Source organism: Bactrocera latifrons, unplaced genomic scaffold (assembly GCF_001853355.1).
Source record: "Bactrocera latifrons isolate USDA-ARS-PBARC rearing strain unplaced genomic scaffold, ASM185335v1 scaffold_1, whole genome shotgun sequence".
NCBI lineage: Eukaryota > Metazoa > Arthropoda > Insecta > Diptera > Tephritidae > Bactrocera > Bactrocera latifrons.
The window spans coordinates 1386807-1413688 of NW_017534407.1; the positions used below are offsets into that span (position 1 = coordinate 1386807).

At 39.8% G+C, this 26882-nt stretch overlaps 1 protein-coding gene across 12 annotated transcripts in view; it reads right to left on the bottom strand.

The window, feature by feature from the left end:
- LOC108964976 (RNA-binding protein Musashi homolog Rbp6) overlaps nucleotides 1–26882 on the bottom strand; it is a 416168-nt gene that overhangs the window by 272827 nt on the left and 116459 nt on the right. For all 12 annotated transcript variants that reach the window (XR_001993067.1, XM_018927145.1, XM_018927119.1 and 9 more), the window contains exon 5: nucleotides 3718–3802. Coding sequence is in view for 11 of the 12 variants with exons in the window: in XM_018927145.1 (XP_018782690.1) it covers nucleotides 3718–3802 (85 nt within the window). In the remaining variant the exon portion in view is untranslated. The remainder of the gene's footprint in view (nucleotides 1–3717; nucleotides 3803–26882) is intronic.

Genomic DNA, 26882 nt, shown 5'->3' on the forward strand with positions numbered 1-26882 from the left:
TTTGATTATGCATATAAATGTATTTATATAATATGTAAGTGTACATATATAAACGATATCCTATTTCATCCACGAAAACAGAGGTTTCAGCTTATTTCCACGTCGGACGCTACTTTAAGACGCCGAGGCGTGATGTTGCATAAATGAACTAGCTGCTGTAGCCAATTGCCAATTCAAGTTGAACTGCATGGCTCCGCTTATCAGTGCGAAGATCTTCGTGTCCTTGAATCGACAGCGAAGTAAATTAAAAGCAGCAATAGTAAATTATATGCTCCAACTGGGTGACAAACGTCTAGAGCTTTATATATACTTCAATACATACATACATACATCCATAATATGGATTCTATATTTAGTATAGTATTGGGGAAGTGAAATTGTATTGCAACAATAACAAATATAAATTGAAATATAGTCGAATATAAAAAAAAATCGGAGAACGCGCGATTGACATACAAACGCAATGCGTGGTGCCAGTGAGGCCGGGAGCGAGGGTGACATAGTAGCGCTCGCCAGGTAGAACGCCAAAGCTCAATTGCAACTGGACGATAATTTCCTGCCAGATTCGGGCATCAGCGAAATCGATTTCGAGATTAAAGCTAAAACTAATCAGCGTTGAGTGAACGCGACACACACACATACAACAACACATTTCGTATATTCATACATACAAAATTGTAGCTGAACTAAAAGGGAGTGAGGTTGGGGAAGACAGACCACGTTTCTAGGCTTGATATCCCGAGTGACGGCCAACTGGCCAATGAGCCGACCACTAAGCTGAAATGAGTGTGATGTAAACGTACACTGCAAAAAGTATTTTGAATTGAATTTGTAAGTTATTAAGAAATCGAGTTTTCGAGCGTTATACTTTGAATATTCGTTTCCAACATGAAAAAAAAAAAAATAAAACATTGAATCACCACTTCGCAGACAGCGAACTATACGCTGAAAAAAACATTAGACAAGGTCGATTCTATCAGGGATCTCACTTGAACAGTTCAGAGCGCCATTCGGTTGTGTTGCCTACATAATGCTCCTATCTAATAGATCATAAGAAGACAAAGCGCATTTGTGCTTACAGCGCATGGAGTCGGCAACTATAGCTTTTTGCAAGGTCTCCTGGTTCGCCAAAGGTAAAACTGCCGATATGGTGAAGAAAGTGTCTGGATCTTTGCACCTCACCCTCTACCATATAGCTTTGACAGCAAGATCCTTCGGACAGAGCTCAATAAGTAGGGGGTGGGTGGATAAAGTAGATCACATACCCTCACTGCTATTGCAGGAGTATGCAACAGTCGACAGCTGAACTTACAAAATCTTTGCAGAAGGTTCCAAAATGGCTAATAGAGTGAGAGCTGGAATCTATTACTTGGAGCTGGGTACAAGGCGATCCTTCAAGCTTCCGGAATACCAGAGTATCTTCCAGCGGAAGCCCACCGGCTGAGAAAAGAGCATTAAAAGGAGCAATATATACTAAAATATATATATATGTAGCAATTAAAGCAATAATTTCAAATCGCATTCCAATAAAAAATGTTCTTAGAAGCTTTAGATGTAGTGGCTGCCGGAATGTGACTGCATATAGTGAGTATTATGGGTTCCAGTCCGGAAAGGAATTCTGGGAAATGAAATGACTGATATTGCCACAAATATCACAAATACTATCCGTCTGTCTTACGAACCAGCACATGAAATTTCCGAAAGGGTTAGCAGATGGATGAGAGCGAGATGGAAAGCTTTCATTTACAAGAGTCCCGAAGAAAAACGCGTCTGCTTTTTACCACATGATCTCGTCAGAACTGCACGATGGTTGTGGGCCTAGTCACAGATCAAAGCCTACAGGCATCAAATGCGATCCGGATGGGTAGAAGTAATGACGATACATGCAGTAAGTGGAGGCAAGTAGGTTTGAGAGAGGCTCTGGAACACCTCCTATGGTTCTATATAGCATTATTTAAAACTTTTTTTAAATATCTAGGAGCACCGAAGTTGAAGAGATAATATGAAGCACCAAAATTAAATTTAAAGTTGCGCACTTAAGAAAAAGCGTTGAGGTGTTGAACCTCTAACTGCCATTACTAAGGATCAGTAGGTCTATATATGGCGTGACAGCCAGCCAATAGAATCTAACATAACCTTTAGTAAAATTAATCAAATAACTGTAATTAAGTTATTGAATTAGAATTGTTAAATATGTAGCGTTATTTTTTGCAGTACAGTGCCTATTCGGCTATTTGGCAAACAGGTTTAACGAACCGAAATGGAAAATGAATGAAAATAGCAAATAATTGGAAATGTTTGGGCAATATTGATGCTGCTTTACTAATGTTTGCAGTAGGTTATGTGCGGCATGCCGGGGAAAGTACAGCCCACACCAACAGCGAGAAAAAATACACTTTAAAGAGGAAATGGCATGAAATCTCACTATTACATCGCGCTTTTCAGCCGAAGAGCCGCCGTAAAAAAAATTTAATAAAATTGTAAAGCGCAAATTTCAAACAAACGGAAATTGAACATCACAAATCGCACTACTAGCATACGTAGCTTGGATGGGGAGTCGCGTGGCTACTGCCAGCGAACTTTGAATTCATTCGCGACTGCGTCAATCCTGTGTAATTAAGTTAATGCGAGTGAATATCACGTACATACATATGTATTTACTAGTGACAGAAAATAGAAAAATATTTATGTCACTTACATATGCATATGTACATATATCAAGTATATATGTATACATAGACAACAATTACAAAGTCAATAAGAGAGAACAGCAGTAAGTGAGTGAAGTTGAATTTGAAATACAGTAGTTCTCTAAGAATGTGAATGGGTCTTCATAAAACACCTCAGCAAATAAAAAAGTTTGTCACACAAGAACTTGAATTTGATTGATCAGTTCTCTGACAGTCAAACGCTATAGTGGTCTGATTTTAACCATTTTTTTTTTTTAAATTGTTTAATTGAGAGCCGATTTGGCAGCGGTCGCAGATCTTAAATTGAAAGCGTAGAAAATACAGCTTGTGCCACTGAAGCCGCTCGACCTTATTAAGAGAAATCGCTTTATGGGCTTTTGAAAAGTTCCAATAAAATCCAAAGTTTTCGAGACCAATTTTGTTCAACGCTGAAGGTCCTTTCTGACTCAATGGGTATATGGGCAAAATTGACGCATTTAGGACGAAGAATAACCTTAAGCAGTTAGGTGTCGTTTATGAGCCGGTGACATCATCGGTCATTCAAAAATAGTGCCGGAGAGAGTAACGGCGACCGTGATGACCGACTATTTGATGTCTGCTATTGAAACTCGCCAATGACATTTGATTTCAATAAGACGGTGTCACTTCTCACGCATCGCATCAGTCAATGGATTTATTGAGGGATATTTAAAGTTTAAAATCAATGCGGACAACCCCGCTTCAAGTCAGGCCTTAAAGTAAAACATCACGCTTGTCATTCTCTAGTTACCAGCGGCTCGAACGAGTCATCGAAAATTTTACTCAACCGATGGACCATCTGAGATGAAGAAGAGAACCTCAATGGATCAATGGATCACGCTTTATATACTTTTTCTATTATATATAATAAATATTTATATTTTATTCTAGGGTCTTTGAGTTGAATCGCGAAATAATTAGCTCATATATAGATAAATTAATGTGTGACAATATTATTGTAAAAAAAGTGTAAGTGTAAAATAAGTATTTGAACGAAGTAATGGTTTACCTTTTTACCGTCTAGTTCGTGAGTACCTTGTGTGAGAACCTTGTCTACGCTGGCTGGATCACTGAATGTTATGAAGCCGAAACCCCTGCAAAGGTATATAAAATAAAAACTATTTAGTTGAGGAATAAAACACATATCTTATAATTCATATTAGAGTCGTCAGTTTGTATAATCTGAAAAATTTACTGTAAGGTGCAATGATGGAGCTCGAAAAAAATAAATAATTTAAATAAAGAATAAAATAAACTGATACTTCCTCTGTAAGACTTTTCAACACATAAAAGTTTCAAGAGTGCCCAGTCTTTCAGGTTCTGAATTTCATTTTTCAATGAAAGCTCACCATCGATAGGCTCCAGACAAAATACAGTACTGAACTAGACAAGTTAATCGCTTCCATAGAAGCTTGTTGCAATAGGATGAATATAAATCTCGATTTAAACTCATATCACTAAGTCCGTAGGAAAATCCGTTCGTAGGAAAATTTTACTCACTTTGACTTTATACCGGTTCTTTTGGATCGTGCAATCGCCAAACCAAACTCTGGCGCCTTTTACTGTGCCCACATACTTGCTATGGATTTGTGGGTGGGTAGAAAGCATAGGAGAAGAGGTGTAGTGAGCTTCTTTACCGACAGGTAAAAGCTTGGTGGAGGGGTACATTGTCAGGAACTCTCTAACAACTTCCGTTTTTGACTGCCTGACTTTTGTAGTGTTTTTCACTCCGAAGTTGCTTCTTCTCCTACGATAGCTTTATATTTCCTGACGATACTAACCTTGAGCACACTAACCCAACGTTCAGGGCTGCTTATGGAAAATATAACCAAGTTATCAGTAGCATCGAATTACTTTGTAATAAGACTACTATATAACTAATGAGCTGGGAAGAAAGTGTACTTTAGCTGCGCTATCCTGAGAGATCAGGTTCCCCTCTCCTCGTTTATTGTACTACTGCGTAGCTGCATACCGCGGGAACTTAACCTACAATTACTTCATGTGCTCTCGCAATATCCCTTAGGCCCAACATTGATCGCATGAGATCCAGTGAGCTTTTTCCCTCAGTAAGAATGGTCTCACCCTGGTTTTGGCGGTTCTAAAAGCGTATTACTCTATCGGCATCCATGCTGTTTAATAATTTCCAAAGGACAACAGACAAGTCGGATAAAGAAAGAAAGCGATTAAAAAATAAGATCCACTATTGCCAAAGAAAAGTAATTGATACCGCGAAATGTGCAATAAGATGGGAAGGGGCTACAAAAAATACTGCACGCTAATAACCCTGGATGTGAAGGATGCCTTATATAGAATGATGGCAAATAAATGCTGTGCACGTTCCAGCCGACGATCTTTTATAAGCTAATGAGATCAGTTATACTATATGCGACTCCAATATGAATACAGGCGCTAGACCAATTAACGCAGTGTATAGGCTTTCTGCAATACGCGCATTAGCCAGTATGACACCAATTGACATCCAGTGAGATGAATTCCCGATAATATATAGCTGATTAGAGGCGTCTGCCGCAGTAAAAAAGAATCAAAAGCATCGCAATGTGGCAGAAACGGTGGCAAACTTCATGTAAAGGATGTTGGATCCACAGACTGATTCCGGACATACATTCATGGATAGATAGCTTTAGAAGCTACCTATACAAATATCGCCATAAGACTCTGAAAACGACACTTGGAGGTAGTCTCACGGTGAAAAATTTTACTCCACGTCTGAGCGAGTCCTCTGTTAAACGGAAAGCTGTCGGGGCTAATTAAGACAAGACTAAGGCATTTACAACAGATTAGGCGTCAGTCAGTCCGTACAATATGTAGTTGAGACTTAATAGTCTTCTTCTCTCCCATGACGTAATGCTTTTTCCAGTGGTCCTATGGGAGAGACATATGTTTGGAGTAGGCTAGGATTAACGGTATTAAATTCCCGCACTCCGGCTTTCGATATTTCCTGCTATATAAAAAAAAAACCTCCTATTTCATAAATACTTATTTTAGCATTAATTTTTGGTTCAGTTCTATACTTCAGCTTCCATTCCGACGGTTGACGTATATCAATGCGACAATTGAAAACTTTCAAATGACATTTCGGCAAAAGTCATCTTCAACTGTCTCTTTTCACATCAAACTTTATGTAATTCATATGTACTTATGTATAACAGTATTTATGAAAAGAAAGCTTTGAATGTCTAATTCTCATAAGTTTGAGCATCGCAATTCCTGTGTCTCCTTGATGAATTCTATTAATTTAACTTCGAATTGTCATCGTCAACAACACAACACTTGCCACAAGCAGCACGCCTTCGTTTGACACCCCTCAATGCGTTTAAGAGTGCGTGGCACTACGTCTACAGTGAATATGAAAGTGTGGCAAGCTAAAATAAGGCTCGTCAAATGCCGTCAATGACTTTGCTCGCCTGCAACCAAGTTGGCATTAATTTGTTATTGTTGTTTGGCTCATTGTTTGCTACACTTTGCACACACTTTCCATACTTTCGGTGTTTTCTTCTTCGCTCTCGGCTTCGGCTTCCTCGGCTGCTGCACGCACTTTGATAAGACTGCAATTGTTAATAGGATAATAAATGCTCATTTCCTTTCATTTATAATGCCGACGTCAGCAGCGAGTGGTTTTTCGGAGGCAACAACATCAACAACAAGAACAAAGTTTCTTTTGTGTGTGTCATATTCGTGCATATATTTTGTGCTACTTCATTATTGCAACACTTTCTTAATTTTACTTAATTTTATTATATTTAAAATGTTGCAAGGAATTTTTATCATTGAAGACACTTTCAGTAGCCAGCTGCGGAATGCACTGAATTTTAAGAGCCACTTTAATTAAAATTCAATCAACTAACTTGCAGCGTATACTTTTAGGAACATTTAAATTCAACCAAAGCAACATAAACACCACTGCGTCCACACATACAAAAACAATAGGGTGGTACAAAAGCGCGATTAGAACCGATATAACAACAGCATGCCAGTCGTTTTTTTTTTTTTTTTTTGTTTTTTTTTTTTTTAAATAATGCGCCAATTCCAGAAACAAGTGCAGCCAGGTCCTTCTCCACCTGGTCCTTCCAACGGAGTTGGGGGTCTTCCTCCTCCTCCACTTCCTCTCTCGGGTACTGCGTCGAATACTTTCAGAATTGGAGTATTTTCGTCCATTCGGAAGACATGATCTAGGCAGCGCAGCCGCTGTCTCTTGCATCGCTGAACTATGTCAATGTCGTCATATAATTCGTACAGCTCATCGTTCGCGATATTCGCCGTTGCCATTGCACAATGAGCCATAAACCTTCTCTTAAAAACTCGTAACGTCGACTAATCTGATGTTGTCATCGTCCATGCTATATAGCCGGACGGGAATAATGTGTGACTTATAGAATTTGGTCTTTGTTCGTCAAGAGGGGACTTTACTTCTCAATTGCCTACTCAGTCCGAAGTAGCATCTTTTGCAAGAGTTAGTCTGCGTTGGAGCTGCTACTACAGGTGTTGGCGCAGATTGTGGAGTCTCCCATTTTGTAGATGGGGCAAAATACACTTAAATCGTCGCACAGGCCTTCGTCCGACCACATTCTACAAAGAAGCTGATGCATGCTTCTTATCTTTTCTTGCCGCCGTGTCTGAATAGATCAGCCGACAATCTGTCGGGCCCCGCCGCTTTGTTGTTCTTCAGACAAGTAATACATACATATTCTAACTTCTTTTGATCGGGCAATGGAACGTCCGCTCCCTCTTCATCGATTGGGGTATCGGGTTCACCATTTATTTGTGTTATACTCTCATTGCAAAGATGAGAAGTGCTCCCTCCATAATTTTAGTATGCTCTGGGCATCGGTTACTAGATCACCTCTAGGGGTTATACAAGAGTATGATTCGGTCTGGAAACATTCTGTTAGTCGCCGCATCTTTTCGTAGAATCTGCCAGAATTACCCTTTTCCGCCAGCTTGACAAGCTCTTCGCTTTCACACACTTCGGCCTCTCTCGTTTTTTGTCTGCAAATGCGTATAGGAGTTTGAGATGCCCACAGTTCCCTTACACCAAGTTGTTGACGAGTGCTCTGAGAGAAGTGCAAGTCGAGTAGAAAATTTTTCGGTTGCAGCTTCTCGACGTCGAACTTTACTTGTAATTGTTCACGTGTTTTTTTTGCTACACAAAGGCGGGTGCGTTTCACGGCTGTAAGATGTTAGTGGTCCTAGTCGATGTTAGGACCTGGGAGCATTTGCATATACAAAACACTGGAGACATGTCTTTCGTCCGTCACAACATTGCCGATATGGTTGGTGGGTTTTCGATCCGGAGACATATTTAAAAAATATTTCTTATAAATATCTGAAAACCTATTTTTCAGGGCACCAAGCGAGGAAAATATTCGAGTTTTATGACTCACCCTAATGCACATGCTGTTTCATGTTTGTTTCATTCATGTTAGTGGTTGCAGCGAAATTTCAATACTACAAATGCATTTGTGGTGAGTATGGGGTTGGCTGCTTGATGGCAAACTGTTGTGAGCTTCATTTTCTTAATGACACACTCGGAGATGCTCGCCGTACACAAACACACATACACATTGGAACACAAATTCTAGCATATAAATGTATAGATGTATGTATTGACTCTCATACACTCCCTCACTTTCGGTGAACATGCAAAAATTCTCAAAATGACAAAAATGCTTGTATAACACCAACAACAACAATAGACATGTGTGTGTTTGTAAGTGTCTCAACAGCAGCAAGATTTTGGCTTGCCACGAGCGGCAGCCAGCCAGCACTTGGTCAAACAACCACACACACGTTGCAACTATGTAAATGTAAAATATTATCATATATACATATTCATACACACATACATATATACATATATACTTATATACTTACGCATATATGCTATATATATTTGCATATACATATACTGAATTTGTGACCACACGCACACAAATATTCCCGGCAAATTCACTTGCGCATGCATGGAGCAGCACATCCACTTAAATTCGGCATGCCTCGACGCCGCCGACATGTAACCAACCAACCAACAACAATCAAAGTAGCGTTGCTTAAAAGAAGCCACCACGACAGTCGGAAGCCAAGAGCCAAAGCTGCTAGCTGTAGCGCCTCCGACATTTTTACTTAACTTTCCTCTTGCATTGTTTCACTCTCGCTGTTTTGTTACTTGTGTTGTTCTTATTGTTTTTGTTGCGATAAACTTATTCTTGTTAAATATTTAATTAAAACGCTTATTATCTCGCACTGCATTTTAATGAGTCTCTTAGCTCGCCAGCTCCAGCATAACAGCCAATTCTCTCCCCATTCAAACTTTGTATGCTTGTCCCTACAAATAGGGTTGCCAAATGATATTCTACTGAAAACGTTTGGCTCAGTTATGTAATATTACAAGTGCCTTTTGTTTCGCTTGTGGATGTAAGACAAAACTTCTCCAGCTTTCCTCTAGAGCTCTTGGTATTCGACTAATCGAGTAATTAAGGATAATAATATTCGGTTGGCAATATCCGTGTAGGCATAAGCCGTTGGCTAATCGATTAACAGCTTATTTTCGAATATCCGGTTAACCCGGCTTTGTCGTATATTCGAATAGTTCAACTTCTACAAATTTTTTCTATGTATATAAATTTTTTCCGAGGCTCTTTTGTTCCTTTCACTGGGGGTGTTTTTTTTTATTTTTTTTATTTTTTGTACGTGGCGGGCCCAGCGCACAAGCCTGTAAAAGGGAGTTATCTCCTTCTCACTTCAGCTCGCCTTCAAACAGATATTTTATGGCTACCCAGAGCGTACTTAATCTAAGACCGGAAGTCGTGAGCTGCTTGAGCCATATGTCAAAGAATCGTTTCTGGTTTCTTCACTTGCGTATACTGCTACACATTGCACCATCCCCATTCCGCTTTTTCCAGGTTGAATAAAGAAGTGAAGCAAATGGGTCTGGTAGTGAACGAAGGCAAGAGAAAATAAATTCAGTCATAAAAAAAAACAGTCGCCGTAATCGCGACTTGAGTCTAAGTCACTGTTGGCAGTCATAACTTCGAAGTCGTAGATAATTTCGTCTATCTTGGAATTAGCATCGAAATCAAACGCAGTATTACTCTTGCCAATAGCTGCTACTTTGGATAGAATATGCAATTAAAAATTAAAGTCCTCTCTCGATGAACAAGGACCAAACTCTATAAGTTCCGTCATCCGGATGGATAAAACACTCCAGTTACTCGCAATGTTATGACTATTCTAATAGTGTTATGCGGTCTCATCCTAAACAATTTGTCCTAAAATTGTACCGTTACCTTTGATAATAATCCGTGATGAATATCGTGGAGATATCCTTTCAAATAAAAAGGATTTTCCATACAAAAACTTCAATTTGAGCAGTCAAGGATGTTTTAAATAAGACGTTTTCTTATAATTACCAAACGTCATGGCATACAGGCTTACTGGTCTTTAGTAATAATCATTTTAATTAGAACTGATACATACTTTCACCGCACCTTCTGCTTGTATTGTCGTTAATTATGCCCGTCCGGCTCGCATGTGAAAACATGTCATTACGACAACGACCGTTTCATCCTTTCGAGACCGTATAAGTAAAAATCTGGCAGGCATTTTCGGGATCTTTGAAACTCTGTAGCCACTGCATGTACTTTCTTCCTGCTTCTAAGGACATACTAGGACCTAATGCGATGTGTGATTATTATCTCAGTTACCGCTTGGCTATCAACGTTTGCATTGATTTTGGTTATATTGTTTCTAGCATTGTTAGGTTTTCTTCTGAAAGATATTGAAATATTCAAAAAGTTTGAAGGGTCGTCTGAAGTCCAGCTTCGAGTAGCAGATTCTGGTGTCTGTTGATATTTCCGCTGTTTGGTCGCCTGCTACTGCATCATCTACCCTCGCTTGGTGCGACTTGAAACTCTCCTTCCCAAATGAAGTGTGATGGTATGTGGTCTATTTTATCCACCAACCCCCACTTATTGAGCTACTCGCGCAGGTTCTTGTGAACAAGCCATCTACTTGATTTTGTTTCAGAGCTTTCCAGATCAATGCCAGTTGATAATAGGTTGAGTAACGTTTCTATAGCTGCCGTCAGAGTGGTCTTTAGCGCTCCCGTTAGGCAGAGAAAAAGAAATCGCTATAATTGCTTTTCTGCATGAGACTTTGCTGACAGCGCTTCAACACACATAAGCACCGTACAACAAGAGTGGCTTGCTTACCCATCGATCCTTCGCCAACTTGCTTTAAAACGATATCCCAATTAAATCGTTATCGAGTCAAACAATATAACATTTGGTTATAAAATCACCTTGATTTAATCACTGCTTCTATATTAAAAATTTAGAAACGCTTTTGCTAGTCGTTAAAGACTTGAGCATGGCAACCCTGCTGTGTTCCGTACTCTGGTGGCCTTGTTGTTCATTCTTGATATCTTGCTTTTATTATTTTATTACACTTTGTTGCTACTTCTGCGTCGCCGGGCACAAAGCAAGTTAACCAAAGCTTGGCAGCGATCTGCTTATGGTACCGCATTCACACCGCCTACGTCAACCTCACTCGGCCGTGCCAGCGTAATATGTATATTAAAGGGCACAGCCCCTTGCCACTTATTGCATCACGATGTGACTATCGCTCGTACACAGCACCAACTATGCTGATACATACATACATATGTATAAGTATTGGAATATCTTTGGTTTGGATAAGCGTGCCACATAATTACACACATACATACATGCATACATATATTTGCGTCTGTTGCTAACGGTATAGCGCATATCCATGTGGCAGCTTGTTTCTCATGCGTTGCTGCTACACCCTATCCACAGCTGTGTTTTTAATTTCGCGCCACTAATGCACCCCAAACACTTCAATTTGGCCGGACCCATCTCCTCGCGCCACGTAGTCACGGACTTCGTCAACTTCCAACCAGCAACCAGACCAGCGTAATTAACGACGATTCTATTGCAATTGTGGCAATTGTTTTTGGCTTTGATTCGCAGTGTTTCTGCACCGCCGCCGCCACTTCGCTTCTTCTTCGCTTGCTGTTTCATCCCTCGTCCGACCGCACTGTCTTTATTTTAAGTGCCACTTTTGTTACTTCTCTTCTGCCAGCAGTTTTGCAACTTTTTTTCCGTTGCGTACATAAAAACATACATACATATTTATTATTACTGTTTTGCTGCGCTGTGCAAATTCTTTCCACGTTATGTGGCATGTTGCAAGTAGCGGAAAAGATTTGTATTTTCTACTTGCATAATGTTTATTTGTAGTCAGTGTTGTTGCAGAATTGTTCTGCTGTTATTGCACTTTTATTATTTCCACTTTAAGCCAACGATGTTGTTGTTGTTGCAGTGGTCCTTATTAGTTTTTTCTCTATACACTTACGCTCAACACGTGCAAGTATTGGTGCGTGCATATTGCTGTTGCCGCCGGACTCACAACTCGCTCGGATTTTTATAACATTTTCATTGGCGTTTTATCCATTTTATTAATTCACTGCGACTTTGCGTCAATTGCTGTGGTTTAGCTTGTTTTAGTGTCTTGCAGGCACTTTTCATTCACTGCAACTCACATAAGAGTTAACGGTAAAAGTAAAAAAAAAAATGCAAAATTTGCGCTTCTCGACATCTGTTTGGGGTTAGTAAGGTACTTTTTTAAGAACAAGAAATCATGTAGAAAATACAGACATACAAGTCAGGAAGGGCTAAGTTCGGGTGCAACCGAACATTTTACACTCTGGCAACTTGCAAAAATAAGAGCCAAGGAAATGCCCTAAGGTATTCAAAGTTACAAGGGTAAGACGAAATATCTCCAATCATCAAACAAACGGTCGTCGTATTCCCTACTTGGCTCTCACGTCATTGTTGAAAGTCATAACTTCGAAGTCGTAGAAGATTCTCGCCTATCTTTAAACCAACAATAACACCAAAAATCCAACTTCACAGAATGTCAGCCTCGAAATCCAATGCAGAACAACTCTTGCCAACAGGTGCAACTTCGGATTGAGTAGACAATTTAGAAGTAAAGTTCTCTCGCGGAAAACAAAGGCCAAATTCTACAAATCATTCATCATCACCATCGGTTATATGGTGCAGAGACATGGACGATAACAACATGTGATGAACACCCATTGACCCGATTGAATCCATTCCATATATGATAAAGAGATACTATTATCGGGAAAAGATGTTATCTGGCCATTAACACTTTTGATTCAATTTGGACAATTTTAAGTCATAAGTAGGTAGTCATAATACAGGAATGTCAAAGGAATGATATGTGCTGAGTTTATTTGAAATCAGTCCAGTATGTTCCAAGATCTGTGACTGCACCTAAAAGTGAGCGGTACCATGCCCACCGTCCAATTTTCACCTCGGCTCCCATAAAGCACTTTTTTATCATGGTGTAAAATTTATTGTGTCTGGCGCATTTAGTAATTGATTTATTGAACTTTTAGTAGTTTTTAACAGTACCGTTATTTGGGTAGTGGACAGGGCTATCTTTCGATTTCTTGCATTTTTTCAGTCTAGAATACAGTAGTAATACTAAGGGAATTTGTCGTAAATTGTATTTAAAGTGGTTTAGAAGACATGTAAATTAAACGAAAAAAAGGAAGAGGCATGCCCACTTTTTCAAAAGTTGTACGAGGTGTGTTCAAAAAGTATCGCGAATTTTGTGTTTTTTTCAAAAATTATTTATTTATTCATGAATATCTATTTTGTCCCCTTCAAAGTAATCCCCAAGAGATATTACACACTTGTGCCAACGGGTTTTCCGTTTACTTTAAAAAATCATTTTTTTTATCTTCTTCAGCTCCTCCTTGGACGCCGTCTTTAATTCGTCAAGAGAAACGTAACGTCATCCTTTCATGGGCCTCTTAAGTTTAGGGAACAAAAAAAGTCACAGGGGGCCAGATCTGGGGAATACGGTGGCTGCGGCATCATTAGTGTGTTGTTTTTGGCCAAAAAGTCGAACACAAGCTACGATGTGTGAGCAGGGGCGTTATCGTGGTGCAAAAGTCAATTTTTTCACATCTTCTCGGCCTTCTGAGGACATTTTGTACCACCGATAAACGTAGCTTCGGTCCAAGGTAGCTTCTCCGTATGCCACAATCAACATTCGGAATGCATYCGCRCACTTAATTTCGTTTTTCACACAAAATTTGATACAGGTTCTTTGATCCATTTTTTTGAATAGGTAAAAATCGAAGACGATCCAAAACACGTGCAAGCAAAGCAACTGTCACCAATTAAATGACATTCAAAATAGCCGAGCTTGTCGGCATAAGTGAGAGACATGAGAACCAACATAACGCCACAAAAAATTCGAAATTCGGAATACGAAAATTCAAAATTGCGATACTCTTTGAACACACTTCGTACCCCATAGGCGCATCTTGCTACTGCGATCTCCTGTGACAAATTATTGTTCTATATCTTAATTCAGTGCTTAGTCCGATTTCGAAAAACTATGAAGTTTGCCAAGAAACGGTTCATCACGATGTCTCAATTTTTACACACGTTACAGTTTACATAAATGGACGGACTGACACACAAGCAGTCACCCGGATATCAACTCGTCTTGTCATTCTGATCATTTATATATATAACTCTATATCCTACTCGAATAGTTTAAAGACATACGTACAAACGTTAGGTCAACAAACCGATATACTTTGTAACAACATGTTGCAGGAGCATAAAAACTTTGGTTGACCGAAGCTATAACACATTTCACAACACAAGAATTAGGATTTGATCGATCATTTTGTTTGACAACTATATGACGTAGTGACCCGATGTGAACAAATCACCCCAAAACACGTTTAAAGAAACAGAAGGATATGTCTCACCAAGATAATGCACCGTGTGACAAGTCTTTGAAAACAATGGCAAAAATCCATGAATTCGAATTGCTTACGCATCCACCGTATTAGCCAGATCTGGCCACTATCGACTATTTCCTTTTCTCAGATCTCAAAAGAATGCTCTCCGGGAAGAAACTTTTGTCGAATGAAGAGGTGATTGCCGAAACTGAGGTCAATTTTGAAACCAGCTTATGGAAAGAATGGTTTCGTATGCTGTTCAATGGTCTCCCTGGGTTATCAATTAATATATCTTCTTCTTCCTTATTGGCGTAGACTCCGTTTCCTTTTCATTGGGGGCGATTTTTACGTGGCCGGTCCCAAAACCCAGCGCACAACCGCTGGGAGGGCAGAACATATACATAACTTCTAACTATCTCGAGTGTGTTGCCGTTAAGTAAACAAGACTATTATAATCTGTATTGTGAGAGTATATTTTTTCTGGCTCCAGTTCGACGACGTAATGTATGTAAAATAACGGCGCATTAAACGAGCAGAAATTAACACTTCAAATTTTCTTTATTTGGCGTTTTGTTGCAGCTTTTGCCGCACGATTCTCAGGCCATTTACGCCAGCGATTGTGTTTGATGATTGCGTTCAACCGGCAATAATGAAAGTAGTCGGGGTACAAACGTCTCCGCTCAGCAATTAGGAATTCCTTTTGCACTCCTAACGGTTCATGACAGTACTTTTGCATAACTTTGCCCTCGTCGCTGCTCATTTGGCACCAAGCTATGCTGATACCGTTTGTAGGGACCTCGAAATGCTTCCTAGTGACAATTCATCTAACAGTGCGGTGTGTTTTCTGGCACCTGGTAGTTGTTGTTGTTACCGTTGTTTGCGCACTTAAGCTTAAACTTTTTCGAAATTTATTTGCAAGTTTTCTAATTTGTTATTCTCCCATTTTAATATCCAATCTCATTTACTAGAGTCATTTATTCAGCGCCGCCCTCGCTGCTCCTACACTTGACGCTCGCCGCGCCACACTTCCTGCTGCTCGCGCGCTAGTAAGTGCAGCTACGACGATTTCACCTTCCAGAGGACAATAAGATCAAATGGCGAGGTGGGTACTGGGGTATGCGAGTGAGGGTGTGTTTGTGTCTATATGAAGAGACAAGCAGTTACAAGAGGTAGGTGGGCACCGGTTAGACACCGGTGTCGCTGTGGCCGTTGTTTTCGCACGCAATTGTTGCTATCATCGTCGCTTGCTGCCGGCATTTTACGTTGTCACAGGATTTGTCGCACCTTCGCCAGTTTGCGCTGCAATGGAATGCCTGTTTACATTTATTACTTTGCTCAACTTAAAGTGAAAAATTTCCATAAACATTCTTTGAAACGACATAAAGTTTTATTAAATTCTACTTGAGAGTACGTTGAGCATCAACTTCGTGCAGCAGCACCGCCACGTACTGTAACTGAACAAATGAGTACGAAATCATTTAAAATTCACTAGAACACAGTGTAATAAGCGTTTGCTTTGCTTGTTTCAGTTGGTTCAGCGAAGTAAGTCAGTAAAGTCTCTCTTTGACTTAGTAAGGTAATATGTCCAAAGTAAGAGCAAAGATTTTTGAAGGAGTACTCCAGAACTGATTTGGATCGCCATTTTGGGTATAACAACTTGGATAAGACATTGCGATATTGCTTTCTTAACGGTAGTTGTACTAACTATTTGGAAACCGGAATGTCTCCGACAAGCCTCTTTTTTAATAAAATAATTATTTTAAACAATCCTTTCTAATATCTTGTCTAATATAAATATTAATTTCCGAGATGTGATTACTCTTTCACGCGAGGTAAGGTTATACCGGCCGAATGTAACACCATACATAAACCTACTGGTCTTTAGTAATGCCAGATGGGATTTAAATTTAATTTGAGCATAAGTATTCTTCATACAGGACGTCAAAGTTTTTTATGAACTTTAGGAGCGACTTGAAACGAGTTCTAGATAGTTCTTGCCACAGGCATAGGCGGTATTCGAACTTCCATCTAATGCCAACTTCTCTGCACTTTCGGCCATATACTCCCATGTGATGGCAATAGGTTGTGGCCTGTTAAGAGCATAACAGCCGTCCGGCATTCCTTTCGAGACCGCGTGAGTAAAAAGCTTGCGTGTTTTCATGCGTCTGTCTGAGAGTCCTTTTGAAACTATCATTGTATATTGTTTCTAGTGAATTTTGTATTTTATGTACTGACTCGGTAGACAGACGGATGGTACTTTTTGGGTTATCAATTATTGCATTTCTGGTAATTCCATTATTGGATCCACCGACGTTTATATTGAGCTTATTTTTATTGTACGTTACCAGCTATCTCGGTCGCTTTCCTGACTCCAACGTCTTCCGAATGGAAGAGTCTGCAGTATTCCGCAAGTTGGAAGGCTCGTCTAAGATCGCAACGAGGAATAGATTTCGGTTGGCACTCCATAAACCATTTATGATCCGTCTGTATAGATGTTGTAAGTCCCGCTGGCCAGGCCCATGCTCGTAAGCCATCGTCGACTATATAGAATTCACTTAACGCCGGGAATCTTGCAGATGATTTTCCTGCTGTGCTTTCCGCAGCAATGCCGATTAATAGTAGGTTGAACATTCCTTCTAGTTTAGATGTTAGAGTGGTTCCAGTAGCCTGCTGGGCATAACTGAGGGGATGTGATCCCTGGGTCTGGAGCCTGCTTCTGTAAGTTTCTGAGCCATCCAGAATCTGGTGTTCTGATGTTTACAGTTTCATGTCGCAGAACCGGTAGTTAATGCAGGAGACTATGCCTATGTTGAACAAGTGCTTTCTGAGCCTGCAGTGCCGTATAGAGCGCGACAAGGAGGCAAAAGTTGCCTAGAGGGAAGTTATTCAATTCCATCCGCTTTCCAGAAGAAGGTGTTCTCATTCCACTCTCTCCTCCTTGCGAAGCATCTGCTTTATACACAGTGTGGGGCCCCACTGCAATGCATGGTTCCAGCCCCATCACCCTGAACACTGCCGCTGAGCGGGCTATCCGGGCCGGACATTAACTTTTTCAACTGAGTCGTTTAAAAAATACCTGACATACAATTTTCACCTCCAAAACCTTGAATACTCATACCCCAATCAGCAATTGCAAAATTTCATTGAGTAACGGTTAATTTTTCACTTCTTTCGCAAACTAACTGTAATTTGTTTAAGTGGTCCGCTACTTTCAACAAATATATGACAACTGCCAAATTATACGGTGACACAGCGCAGTTACCCAGCATTACCTGAAATTGATAGCGAAATAATAGCAGCAGCCAGCATTAGAGACAAATTCAATTAAAAAGATGAATGAGCTGATGTCGTGCTTTTTCGCTGGTTTTGTCCATGACAAACACTGGAAAATACTGGATGTTTTGCTTTGAAGCCGATTGCCAACAGCAGCTACTCATGCGAGCAGGAGAGGTGGCAGTAGGGGGCTAAGTGCGGGTAATGAGTCACATTAAACGCACGCATCGTGAGCGGCAAGCCCAACTTCCGTGAATACCAAAAAACGGGCAAAGTAATTATTCCTACATAGTACTTCGCGTCGTCGGAGGGGCGGTGGGGGGGCGTGTTCGTAGATCTACCGGTTGTTTAGCAATTGGTGCTTGCTTGGTAGGTGGCAGTTCGAATTCGCACACCATCATGCCATTAACAATGGTTATCATTTGCCCCTTTGGTGGAGTGTGGAGCGCTTCTCACCCACTTTCGCTGACGATTGCAATGCTATTGTTTTGGTGAGTTGGTCGTGCGTGAAAGTTGCGAAATTTACGGCGATGCGTTGAACGCGACCGCTCGTTAATGGATGTTTTCCACAACTTGCCGCCATTTGGATAATATTAGCAATTGTTAGAGGTGGAAAATTTTAGAATAATTGTAAACGTGAGCTTGCCTGCAAAAACAAAGTATTCGTTATGAGAAGAACTGGCTGAAGAGCGATTAAACAAACTGGAGCGAACAATGAAAATTTACGTTATGAAAATTAGCTTATGGAAATCAGTGCAATTCATGAGTAGAAAACTTTTATTCCTATTTGTATGGTATTCACCAAGCATTTGTTCTGATAACCAGTAAAATAGCTTGATATAACAATACGTCATCACTTCAAGGGAATCGCTGGTCCATATTTCTTCAAAAGTCAGTCTTAATGTTACAGTCAATTACAATTACAAGAAAACGCTATAAAGCCATAAATAATGAGCTCTTCATGACTGTATTGAAGAATGTTGATATAGACAACCTTTGGTTCTAAGAAGTCGGCCAATTAATTAAGTTAAGTTTAAAGACCGGAGCATACTCGTGTAGAACCCCCAAAGGTGCTCTAGTGGCCGATGTCCAGAGCATACTAAAATTATGGAGGAACACTTTTCCAACGTGCTGAATGGCAGTGAAATCATAACATCAGGAAATGGTGAACCCGATTCAACAATCGATGACGATAGAGGGTATGTTCAATTGGTCGACTATGAACAAGTTCGAATAGTAATTACTCGTCTCAAGAACTACAAAGCAGCTGGGGCTGTTGGATTGCCGATCGAGCTATTCAAATACAGCGGCAACTAACTGAGAAGGATCATGCATCAGCTTCTTTGTAGAATATGGTCGAACGGGTAGGCTTTCGATGTGAATTTAATTTTTTTCTGCCCAATGCTCAAAAAGTGAGACACCCCAATCTGTGCCAACTACCGTGGGAAAAGCATCCTAAACTTCGCATATAAGATTCTATCGAGCTCTCCTTCAACAAACTGCTCCTCATCAATGTGGCTTTAGACCTGGAAACTCAACAACTGACCAGGTATTCACCATTCCACAAATCTGTGTGGACTGACATTTACAAATATCAGAAAAGCTCCATAAGGATGGGGGCGGACCTCTGCGAGCCTTATCGTGCGACTTCTTCAATCTACTGCTGGAGAGAATAATTCGAGCTGTAGAGCTTAATAGAGAAGGTAAAATCAAATTTGTGTGCCAACGTTCTTAATATCTTCCTCACTTTCGTCAATTCATCTTAATCGGTGATCTCCTTACTTTATTGGTGACTGCTATCTCCTCTGCGTTCTGTTGTTGTCTATTCTTGTTACATGACAGAGCGATCTAAATCGCTGCGTTTTTATAAGTTGGTCTATCTCAAGGTTACATCTTCATCTTATACGCTATTAGTCATTATCGTTTATTGCTCCAAAGATTCAAAGAGTCATTATCGTCTGCAGCCATCTAATAACTCATTGTTTCTAGTCTTATTATACTTGATCCATATCTGCTTAATTATTTTGTAATTGATTATTTATTGCAATGAGCTCTTTGTTCAAAGTGAATATAAAGCTCTCTTTTCATCAAATTGCTGCCGAAAATGATCCCATGGCCGCTGACCCAAATTAAGGACAACTGGTGTGTACCTGGCAGCGGAATTAATGCCTTTCTTCAATTGTTAACTAAGCTGGAATTAATAAGTGGCCCGTAGTTATTCAATAGAACATCACAAGCCTTCTCTGTATCTAATTCGCTGATTGATAGCTGCTGGTTGATTTTCATAGTCGAATGGGGAGAGAGAGAGATACATTCTGAGCTTATCGGAATATACACCCACCCCTACTCCGCAGTCTCTTTTGGATTAGTCGGTATCGATAGATAGAAGCTGTATCATCCTCCCCTACTGAGCCTCTACTAGACTTTTAGAGGGTATTCTAACCCGTGAGTGCCTATTGAAATATACACTTGCAAGAATATAATCTGATTTAAGTTAGTCTTTGCCGTTCCCATCTCCTTTTCTTAGTTTTTTATCAGAACATGGTGCTATTTTTCGAGTAAAGATGTCTATGGACAGCTGCTGCAGTGCATTCGGACATGACTCAATAGTAGAACATCACTCTATAGTCTCAGTAACCCCTACAAAGACTTATCTTTTTGTTTAGTTTCACGGTATTGTAATATAAAATATTTACATTTGAACCTGACTCTTCCCCATAACGGCTTTAGTTAGATTAAATTCAATTAGCTTAACGAATTAAAGCCGCGGCTAGCATTGTGCGCCACATGATGCTTTGAAAATATAACACATGAGCTAATATACCTTAATAATGATTTTGTGTTGAGCACACACTGTGCAGTTGATTTAGATTTGCGTTGGTGCGTCTTCTGTCTTGCATTGTTGAGAGTGCGTGCACTTACGTGTGGTTTTTGTTTTCATGCACAGTCCTTTACATTTACGAGTGCTTCTTACACGAGGATCGCGCTCAAACCGTCAGCTATCTACGCATCTGTTAGACTGCCGGTGCACGTTTCACACACCCTTATTGTATTAAAATTCCTTATTTCTTCTATATGCATAATTTTCAGTGCTTCCTCTTGCACCGTGCACATCTTGGCGGTGGCTGCTGCGTGCTCAAGGACTTGTTTTGAAGTCGACCAGGACGACTTATGGTAGGGTGCTGCGCCTCTACAGGCCAAGAAAAAATTCATGTGCAGTACAATGCGACGGAACAAATCAGCGTAAGGCACTTGACGCGATGCCACTTAACTGAGAAAAGCCCCAATGAAAATATACACAGGGGTGCAGATGCCTTCAAGACCTGGCAAAGCTATGCCTACAGTGTGTCTTGCATACCTGCGCCACTACAAAAGCCGTCATTCAAACTCTGCATATCTTTAACTCAAAAATTTGAATGCATATAGTATGGCGGTTCGGCAGTTAAATTGCCCGCTGGTTAATAGCTCCTGAGCAACGCAGCTCGTGCGAGCTTGGTGGCAGGCAACGTGCCTTTTTCTTGATTTTGTTATTTTGTAAGATCGTAAGCGCAGCCTGCTCGTTTAGCTGCTTTCATGGAGTAGTCAAGAGGGTAGCATTGATAATGGTGGCTAACTGTACTTCCTGCCACCACCACTTTCTTCCGTTCTCTTCAGTAAATTCTACTTCTCTAATTTGCCGACGGCTATTCAGTCGCATAATTGTGCTGCTTGTGCGTTGCTCTTTGAGCACTGAGGATTTKTTTTTTTTTTTTTTGTTTCTATATTTTTTTTTATTTTTATTTTTATTGCGTTACATTAGTTGCCTTAAGTAGCCGGCAACGGAAGCTGAAACAAGATGTCGGAAGTGGACAGACATATGCAACACAAAGCCATTGCAACAGCGGTATCGTCGGCAAGCGAACTAGAATGCGCAAGCAAAGAAGAACGGTGAATTAAAGGTGGCTGTAGAGAATAAAAGCGTTAAGCTGGATAAACTCCCACAATCAGCTAAATCCTCGCCGCGATTGTATGTAGCTTTATTATTATATCTGTTTCGTCTTTCTGCCACAAGTTAGTTGCACAATTGCAGGCGAGCTAGTGACACCTTTCAGCGCACATTGTGGCCATCACATTTAAATCCGCTCATCTTTTTCGCCTGATTGCAGGCGTTATTGTGGTGTTGCACAATCGACCCCCATAAATTCAATATACTTAAGTGCTGTATATTCTATAGAAACATTCAAGATTATCTTAAGAAACCGATGAAGTTATAACACTGAAACAGACATCACAGCTGTAATATTCTATGCCGATTGCAGGGTTTGTTCGGACAGTAATAGTAATGATTTTCTACCGCCACGACTGTACTTCGGAGCGTGCGCGCTGGATTCGGTATAGAGCGTTCCCAACTAACGAACGAGCGGCTGGGCTGTTGTCTCCGAGAACCTGAAGAGTCAGGGCAAACATTTTCGCGCGACGTGTGGTGCGAGCTGAAAATACAGCGTATGTACTGGGTGTACAGCCCAGATGTGACCCCCTCGAACTTCTTTTTATACCCTGAACAGGGTAGTTTGTAATACCCAGAAGGAAGGGTCGGAGACCCTATAAAATATGTATTATATATAAATGATCAGTATGTCGAGCTGAGTCGATTTCGCCATGTCCGTCTGTCAGTCAGTCTGTATATATACGAACTAGTCCTTTAGTTTTTATACTCTCGCAACAAAGTTGCTAAAGAGAGTATTATAGTTTTGTTCACATAACGGTTGTTTGTAAGTCCCAAAACTAAAAGAGTCAGATATAGGGTTATTTATATCAAAGTGATCAGGGTGACGAGTAGAGTTGAAATCCGGATGTCTGTCTGTTCGTCCGTCCGTGCAAGCTGTAACTTGAGTAAAAATTGAGATATCATATATTTTCTTGGCTCCATAAGAAGGTTAAGTTCGAAGATGGGCAAAATCGGCCCACTGCTACGCCCACAAAATAGCGGAAACCGAAAACCTATAAAGTGTCATAACTAAGCCATAAATAAAGATATTAAAATGAAATTTGACACAAAGGATCGCATTAGGGAGGGGCATATTTAGACGTAATTTTTTTGGAAAAGTGGGCGTGGGCCGCCTCCTACTAACTTTTTTGCACATATCTCGAAAGCTACTATAGCTATGTCAACCAAACTGTATAGAGTCGTTTCTGTTAGGCATTTCCATATACCGTTCAAAAATGGAAGAAATCGGATAATAACCGCGCCCAAAAGTGCGTTAACCGACTAACGAAAAACGTCAGAAACACTAAATTTTACGGAAGAAATGTCAGAAGGAAGCTGCATCCAGGCTTTTTTTTTTAATTGAAAATGAGCGTGGCGTCGCCCACTTATGGACTAAAAACCATATCTCAGGAAGTGCTCGACCGATTTCAATGAAATTCGGTACATAATATTTTCTTAACACTCTGATGACATGTACCAAATATGGGTGAAATCGATTCACAACCACGCCTGAAATCTCGATTATCACTTTATCATCCGAGAGTATAAAATGTTCGGTGACACCCGAACTTAGCCCTTCCTTACTTGTTTATAAACTGGAAATGTCGCAACCAAATCAGCTAAATTGTAAAGCGATTTTCGATCACTAATATTTGTTGTTCTTCTCTACTACCGAAATATAGAAGCCATCTCTCGTATATGGTATATAAAATATATGGAATTTCCAACGTTTCTTTTGGAATGTTACAATTTTCGTGGCAAGGTATGTAAGCCTTTGATAACTCAGCAAATGTCAAACTTCAACTGACGTATAGTCAATGTGCGAAGTGAATAACTTGTAGCCTAAACTTGCAGAAAGACAATACGGCCTTATAAACAAGACATCCACTATTGGTGCACGTAAGCGGCAAAAGATGGAATGGTTACACAAAAAATAGTGCACGCTGTTTACCCTGTATGTCAAGAATGCGTTCAACAGTTCAAATTGGGCACATATAATTAAAACCTTGGATGAAATACGCACCCCTGAATATCTCATAAACAGTATGACGATTTATTTAAAAAATAGAAGACTTATGGTGCAGGCAAAGACACCAAGAGCTACTCTATCTCGAGTAGAGTACCCCAAGGCTTAGTATTAGGCCCGCTATTACGAAACCTCATGTATGACGTAGCACCTCGTCATAGACACAAACCAAAAAGCGTGAAACAAATGCAAAGAGTACTTCAATAGTCTAAGCAAATGGAGCTCTTCGGTGAGTTTGGAACTGGCTGAACACAAAACACAAGTCCTACTCATACGTTCCAGAAAGGAGATTATCTCAAAGCCTCAGTTAAAGTGTCTGGAAGTAATATTGGTTTCCAAATTGAAATATAAAAAACACCTAGCATATGCTTCCGGTAAAGCAAACAAAATGTATAATGTTTTATCGATAGTGATGACCGATAGAGACTGCGTGTGTTCCAACCGACGATTTTTAATAGCGGAAGAATGAGTTCCATAATATTGTATGTAGCGCCAGTAAGTGCTTTTCTGACTATATCAACTAACACTGCTGAAGAAGTATTAGCCAGTATGCCACCCATTGACATCCAGGGAGATAAAATGGAGCGATTATATCATATAGCATCGGCGAGAGCATCAAAATGTGCAACGATATAAATCCTCTTCAAAAGGGCGCTGGACTCACAGACTTATTCCGGGCATCCACTCGTAGATAGACAAACGACATGGGGACCTGCATTTCCATCTGACCCAAATACTTAGGGATCATGAGTGCTTTAGAAGACACCTTTATAGATTCCACACTGACATTAGTCCGAACTGCCCGACATGCACAGAGTATTTAGAAGACTCTGAACAAATATTATTTTATTGCCCTCACTATTGAAATACAAGGAGAGAAGTTAAAAACCTGCTCGGTGGTAGATTTACGGTTAAAAATATAACGACACGCATGTGTCAGTCGCCTCAGAAATGGAAAGCTGTTTGCATAACGTCTACTTTCATAATGACAATAACTATCATAATGATAATAAATGCCCTGTCCCTCCCAGGAAGTAATACTTAATCGGTGGTTCCGTGGGAGAGTCTTGCATATGGAGTAAAGTAAAGTTTAGCGGATCAAAGTTCCTCACACCGGCTTTGGATGCTTCCCCTACAATAAAGCAAAAAGACTTGTGATATCTTTGTCGAAAATATTAGAGGGTGAGCTAGCTTAGAGAACTAGGGCTATCTAATAACGAAGCAAAAAACATAAATTACGGTTTTGCGTCTCAAAAAGCGGAGGATATATTAAAACTTAGTATTTCAGTAAAATTAAATAAATTTGTGAAAAACGTGAGAGCATATGGCAGAGCAAATCAGTTTTGTTAGCAATAAATAACGGTTTAACGACCGTCCAAGGAATACTCAGGTAACTAACTCTGTTGATGGTAAAATGTAATAGCGTCAAATGCCCGCTACGAAGTCGCTTTCCAGTTAGACATAAGTACACATATTTTTTAATCCAATCCTTCAGCGATGCGGACAGGGCGATGTAAATGAGCTTTTTATTAAAATTAATCGATTTTGTGACAGTTTTAAGGGGCATTACGGTGGCCATTGCTCATTTTTTATTACATTTTATGCCGAATTTATGTCGTGCTGCGAATGCAGAAAGCCAAGTATTAAACGTGTAAGGGCAGCGCATTTGTAATACATTTTGGCTGAAACCATATCAAAGACGGCGCAAACGCCTAAGAATTCCACCCTCCGTTTTCGCTAAAAAAAACAGGCGATATACATACTATACATTACTCGCAACAATTTTAAAACTCGTCAGCGGTTTTGTGGATTTTATTTTCGCTTTGGGCTTCTCTCGCCGCAAGCCAGTTGCATTACGTAAAATATAAATGTGTAAATGCTTTGACATATCGATTCTTACCTTTTTTATTGTGGGTCAAAAATACAGCCACTATTAATAAAAATGTATTTCGTTTAAAAGGCGTTGGAAACATTCTTAATTTAAGACAAAAGTTTTCTTTCTGCTCTAAAAAAAACTCTTAAAATTCCTTATATAAGTAAGTGCATCATACTCTTTTTGAAGAAGACGTTAAAAACGATACATAGCGAAATTTACAAAAGTGCCGACTGGCGAATCAGAACGAAATAGAAGCCTTTACAAATGATTTTCTTCTGAGTTCAAGGGACTGGATAGGGCAACAGAATTATATTTCTAGTCTCTATTGAACTTCATAAAAATCACGACGTAAACTTCAACTCGCATTAAACTGAACCTCCATCTGGCATTACAAAAGACCTGTAGGTAGTCTTTATGGCATGGCAGCCAGCCAATATAGCCTAACTTAACCAATTAGATAATGAACTAAACAAATTTAGAAACTAAAAGCCAACACTCGATATATCTCAAAGACACTATTCGTACAAAGTTGCATTATAATACATTTATTGCTACTTGATTTGTGAACTGGAAAATGAAAGAATCATTTGGAATTTAAAATGGTGCTATATGTAAAAAGGCGTGGTTCTAAACTGATTGAGTAGGTCCGGAGATATGTGTGTGACACCCCCATTGTCTTACTTCGACCTCAAATACTATAAAATCCTCTCGCACCATCTCGGCTTAAAAATTTAATTAGGCGGCGTATTTGTTTATTGACTTTCGGGTTTTTTTGGGTAGTTTTTAACAGTAGCGTTATATGGTTAGTGGGTGGAGTTACGCTCCGACTTAATCTATTTTCACAGTGTCGGTAGTGGTGCTTAATCGATTTCACCCGGGCTATTTTGGTTATTGTATCTTAATTGGTTTAGAAAATATGTTCATTAAACTTCTTAGACTCTCTTTCTCTCTCTCTCTCTCTCTCTACGGATTCATTTTTGAATATTGTTTGCCTTGGAGCATACTCTGTAGCTACTTTTTATTTTGTCTATGAATCCGAAGCTTCACTTTTGTAAGGCGACATTTTTTAACCGAAATACAAGACTATTATTCGAATAACTGAGTCTGTCATTTTCTCTATCTCTAAACATCTGAAGACTTACATACGAATTTATACGAAATTATAAGCAATACTCATACATCAAACTTAATTAGAA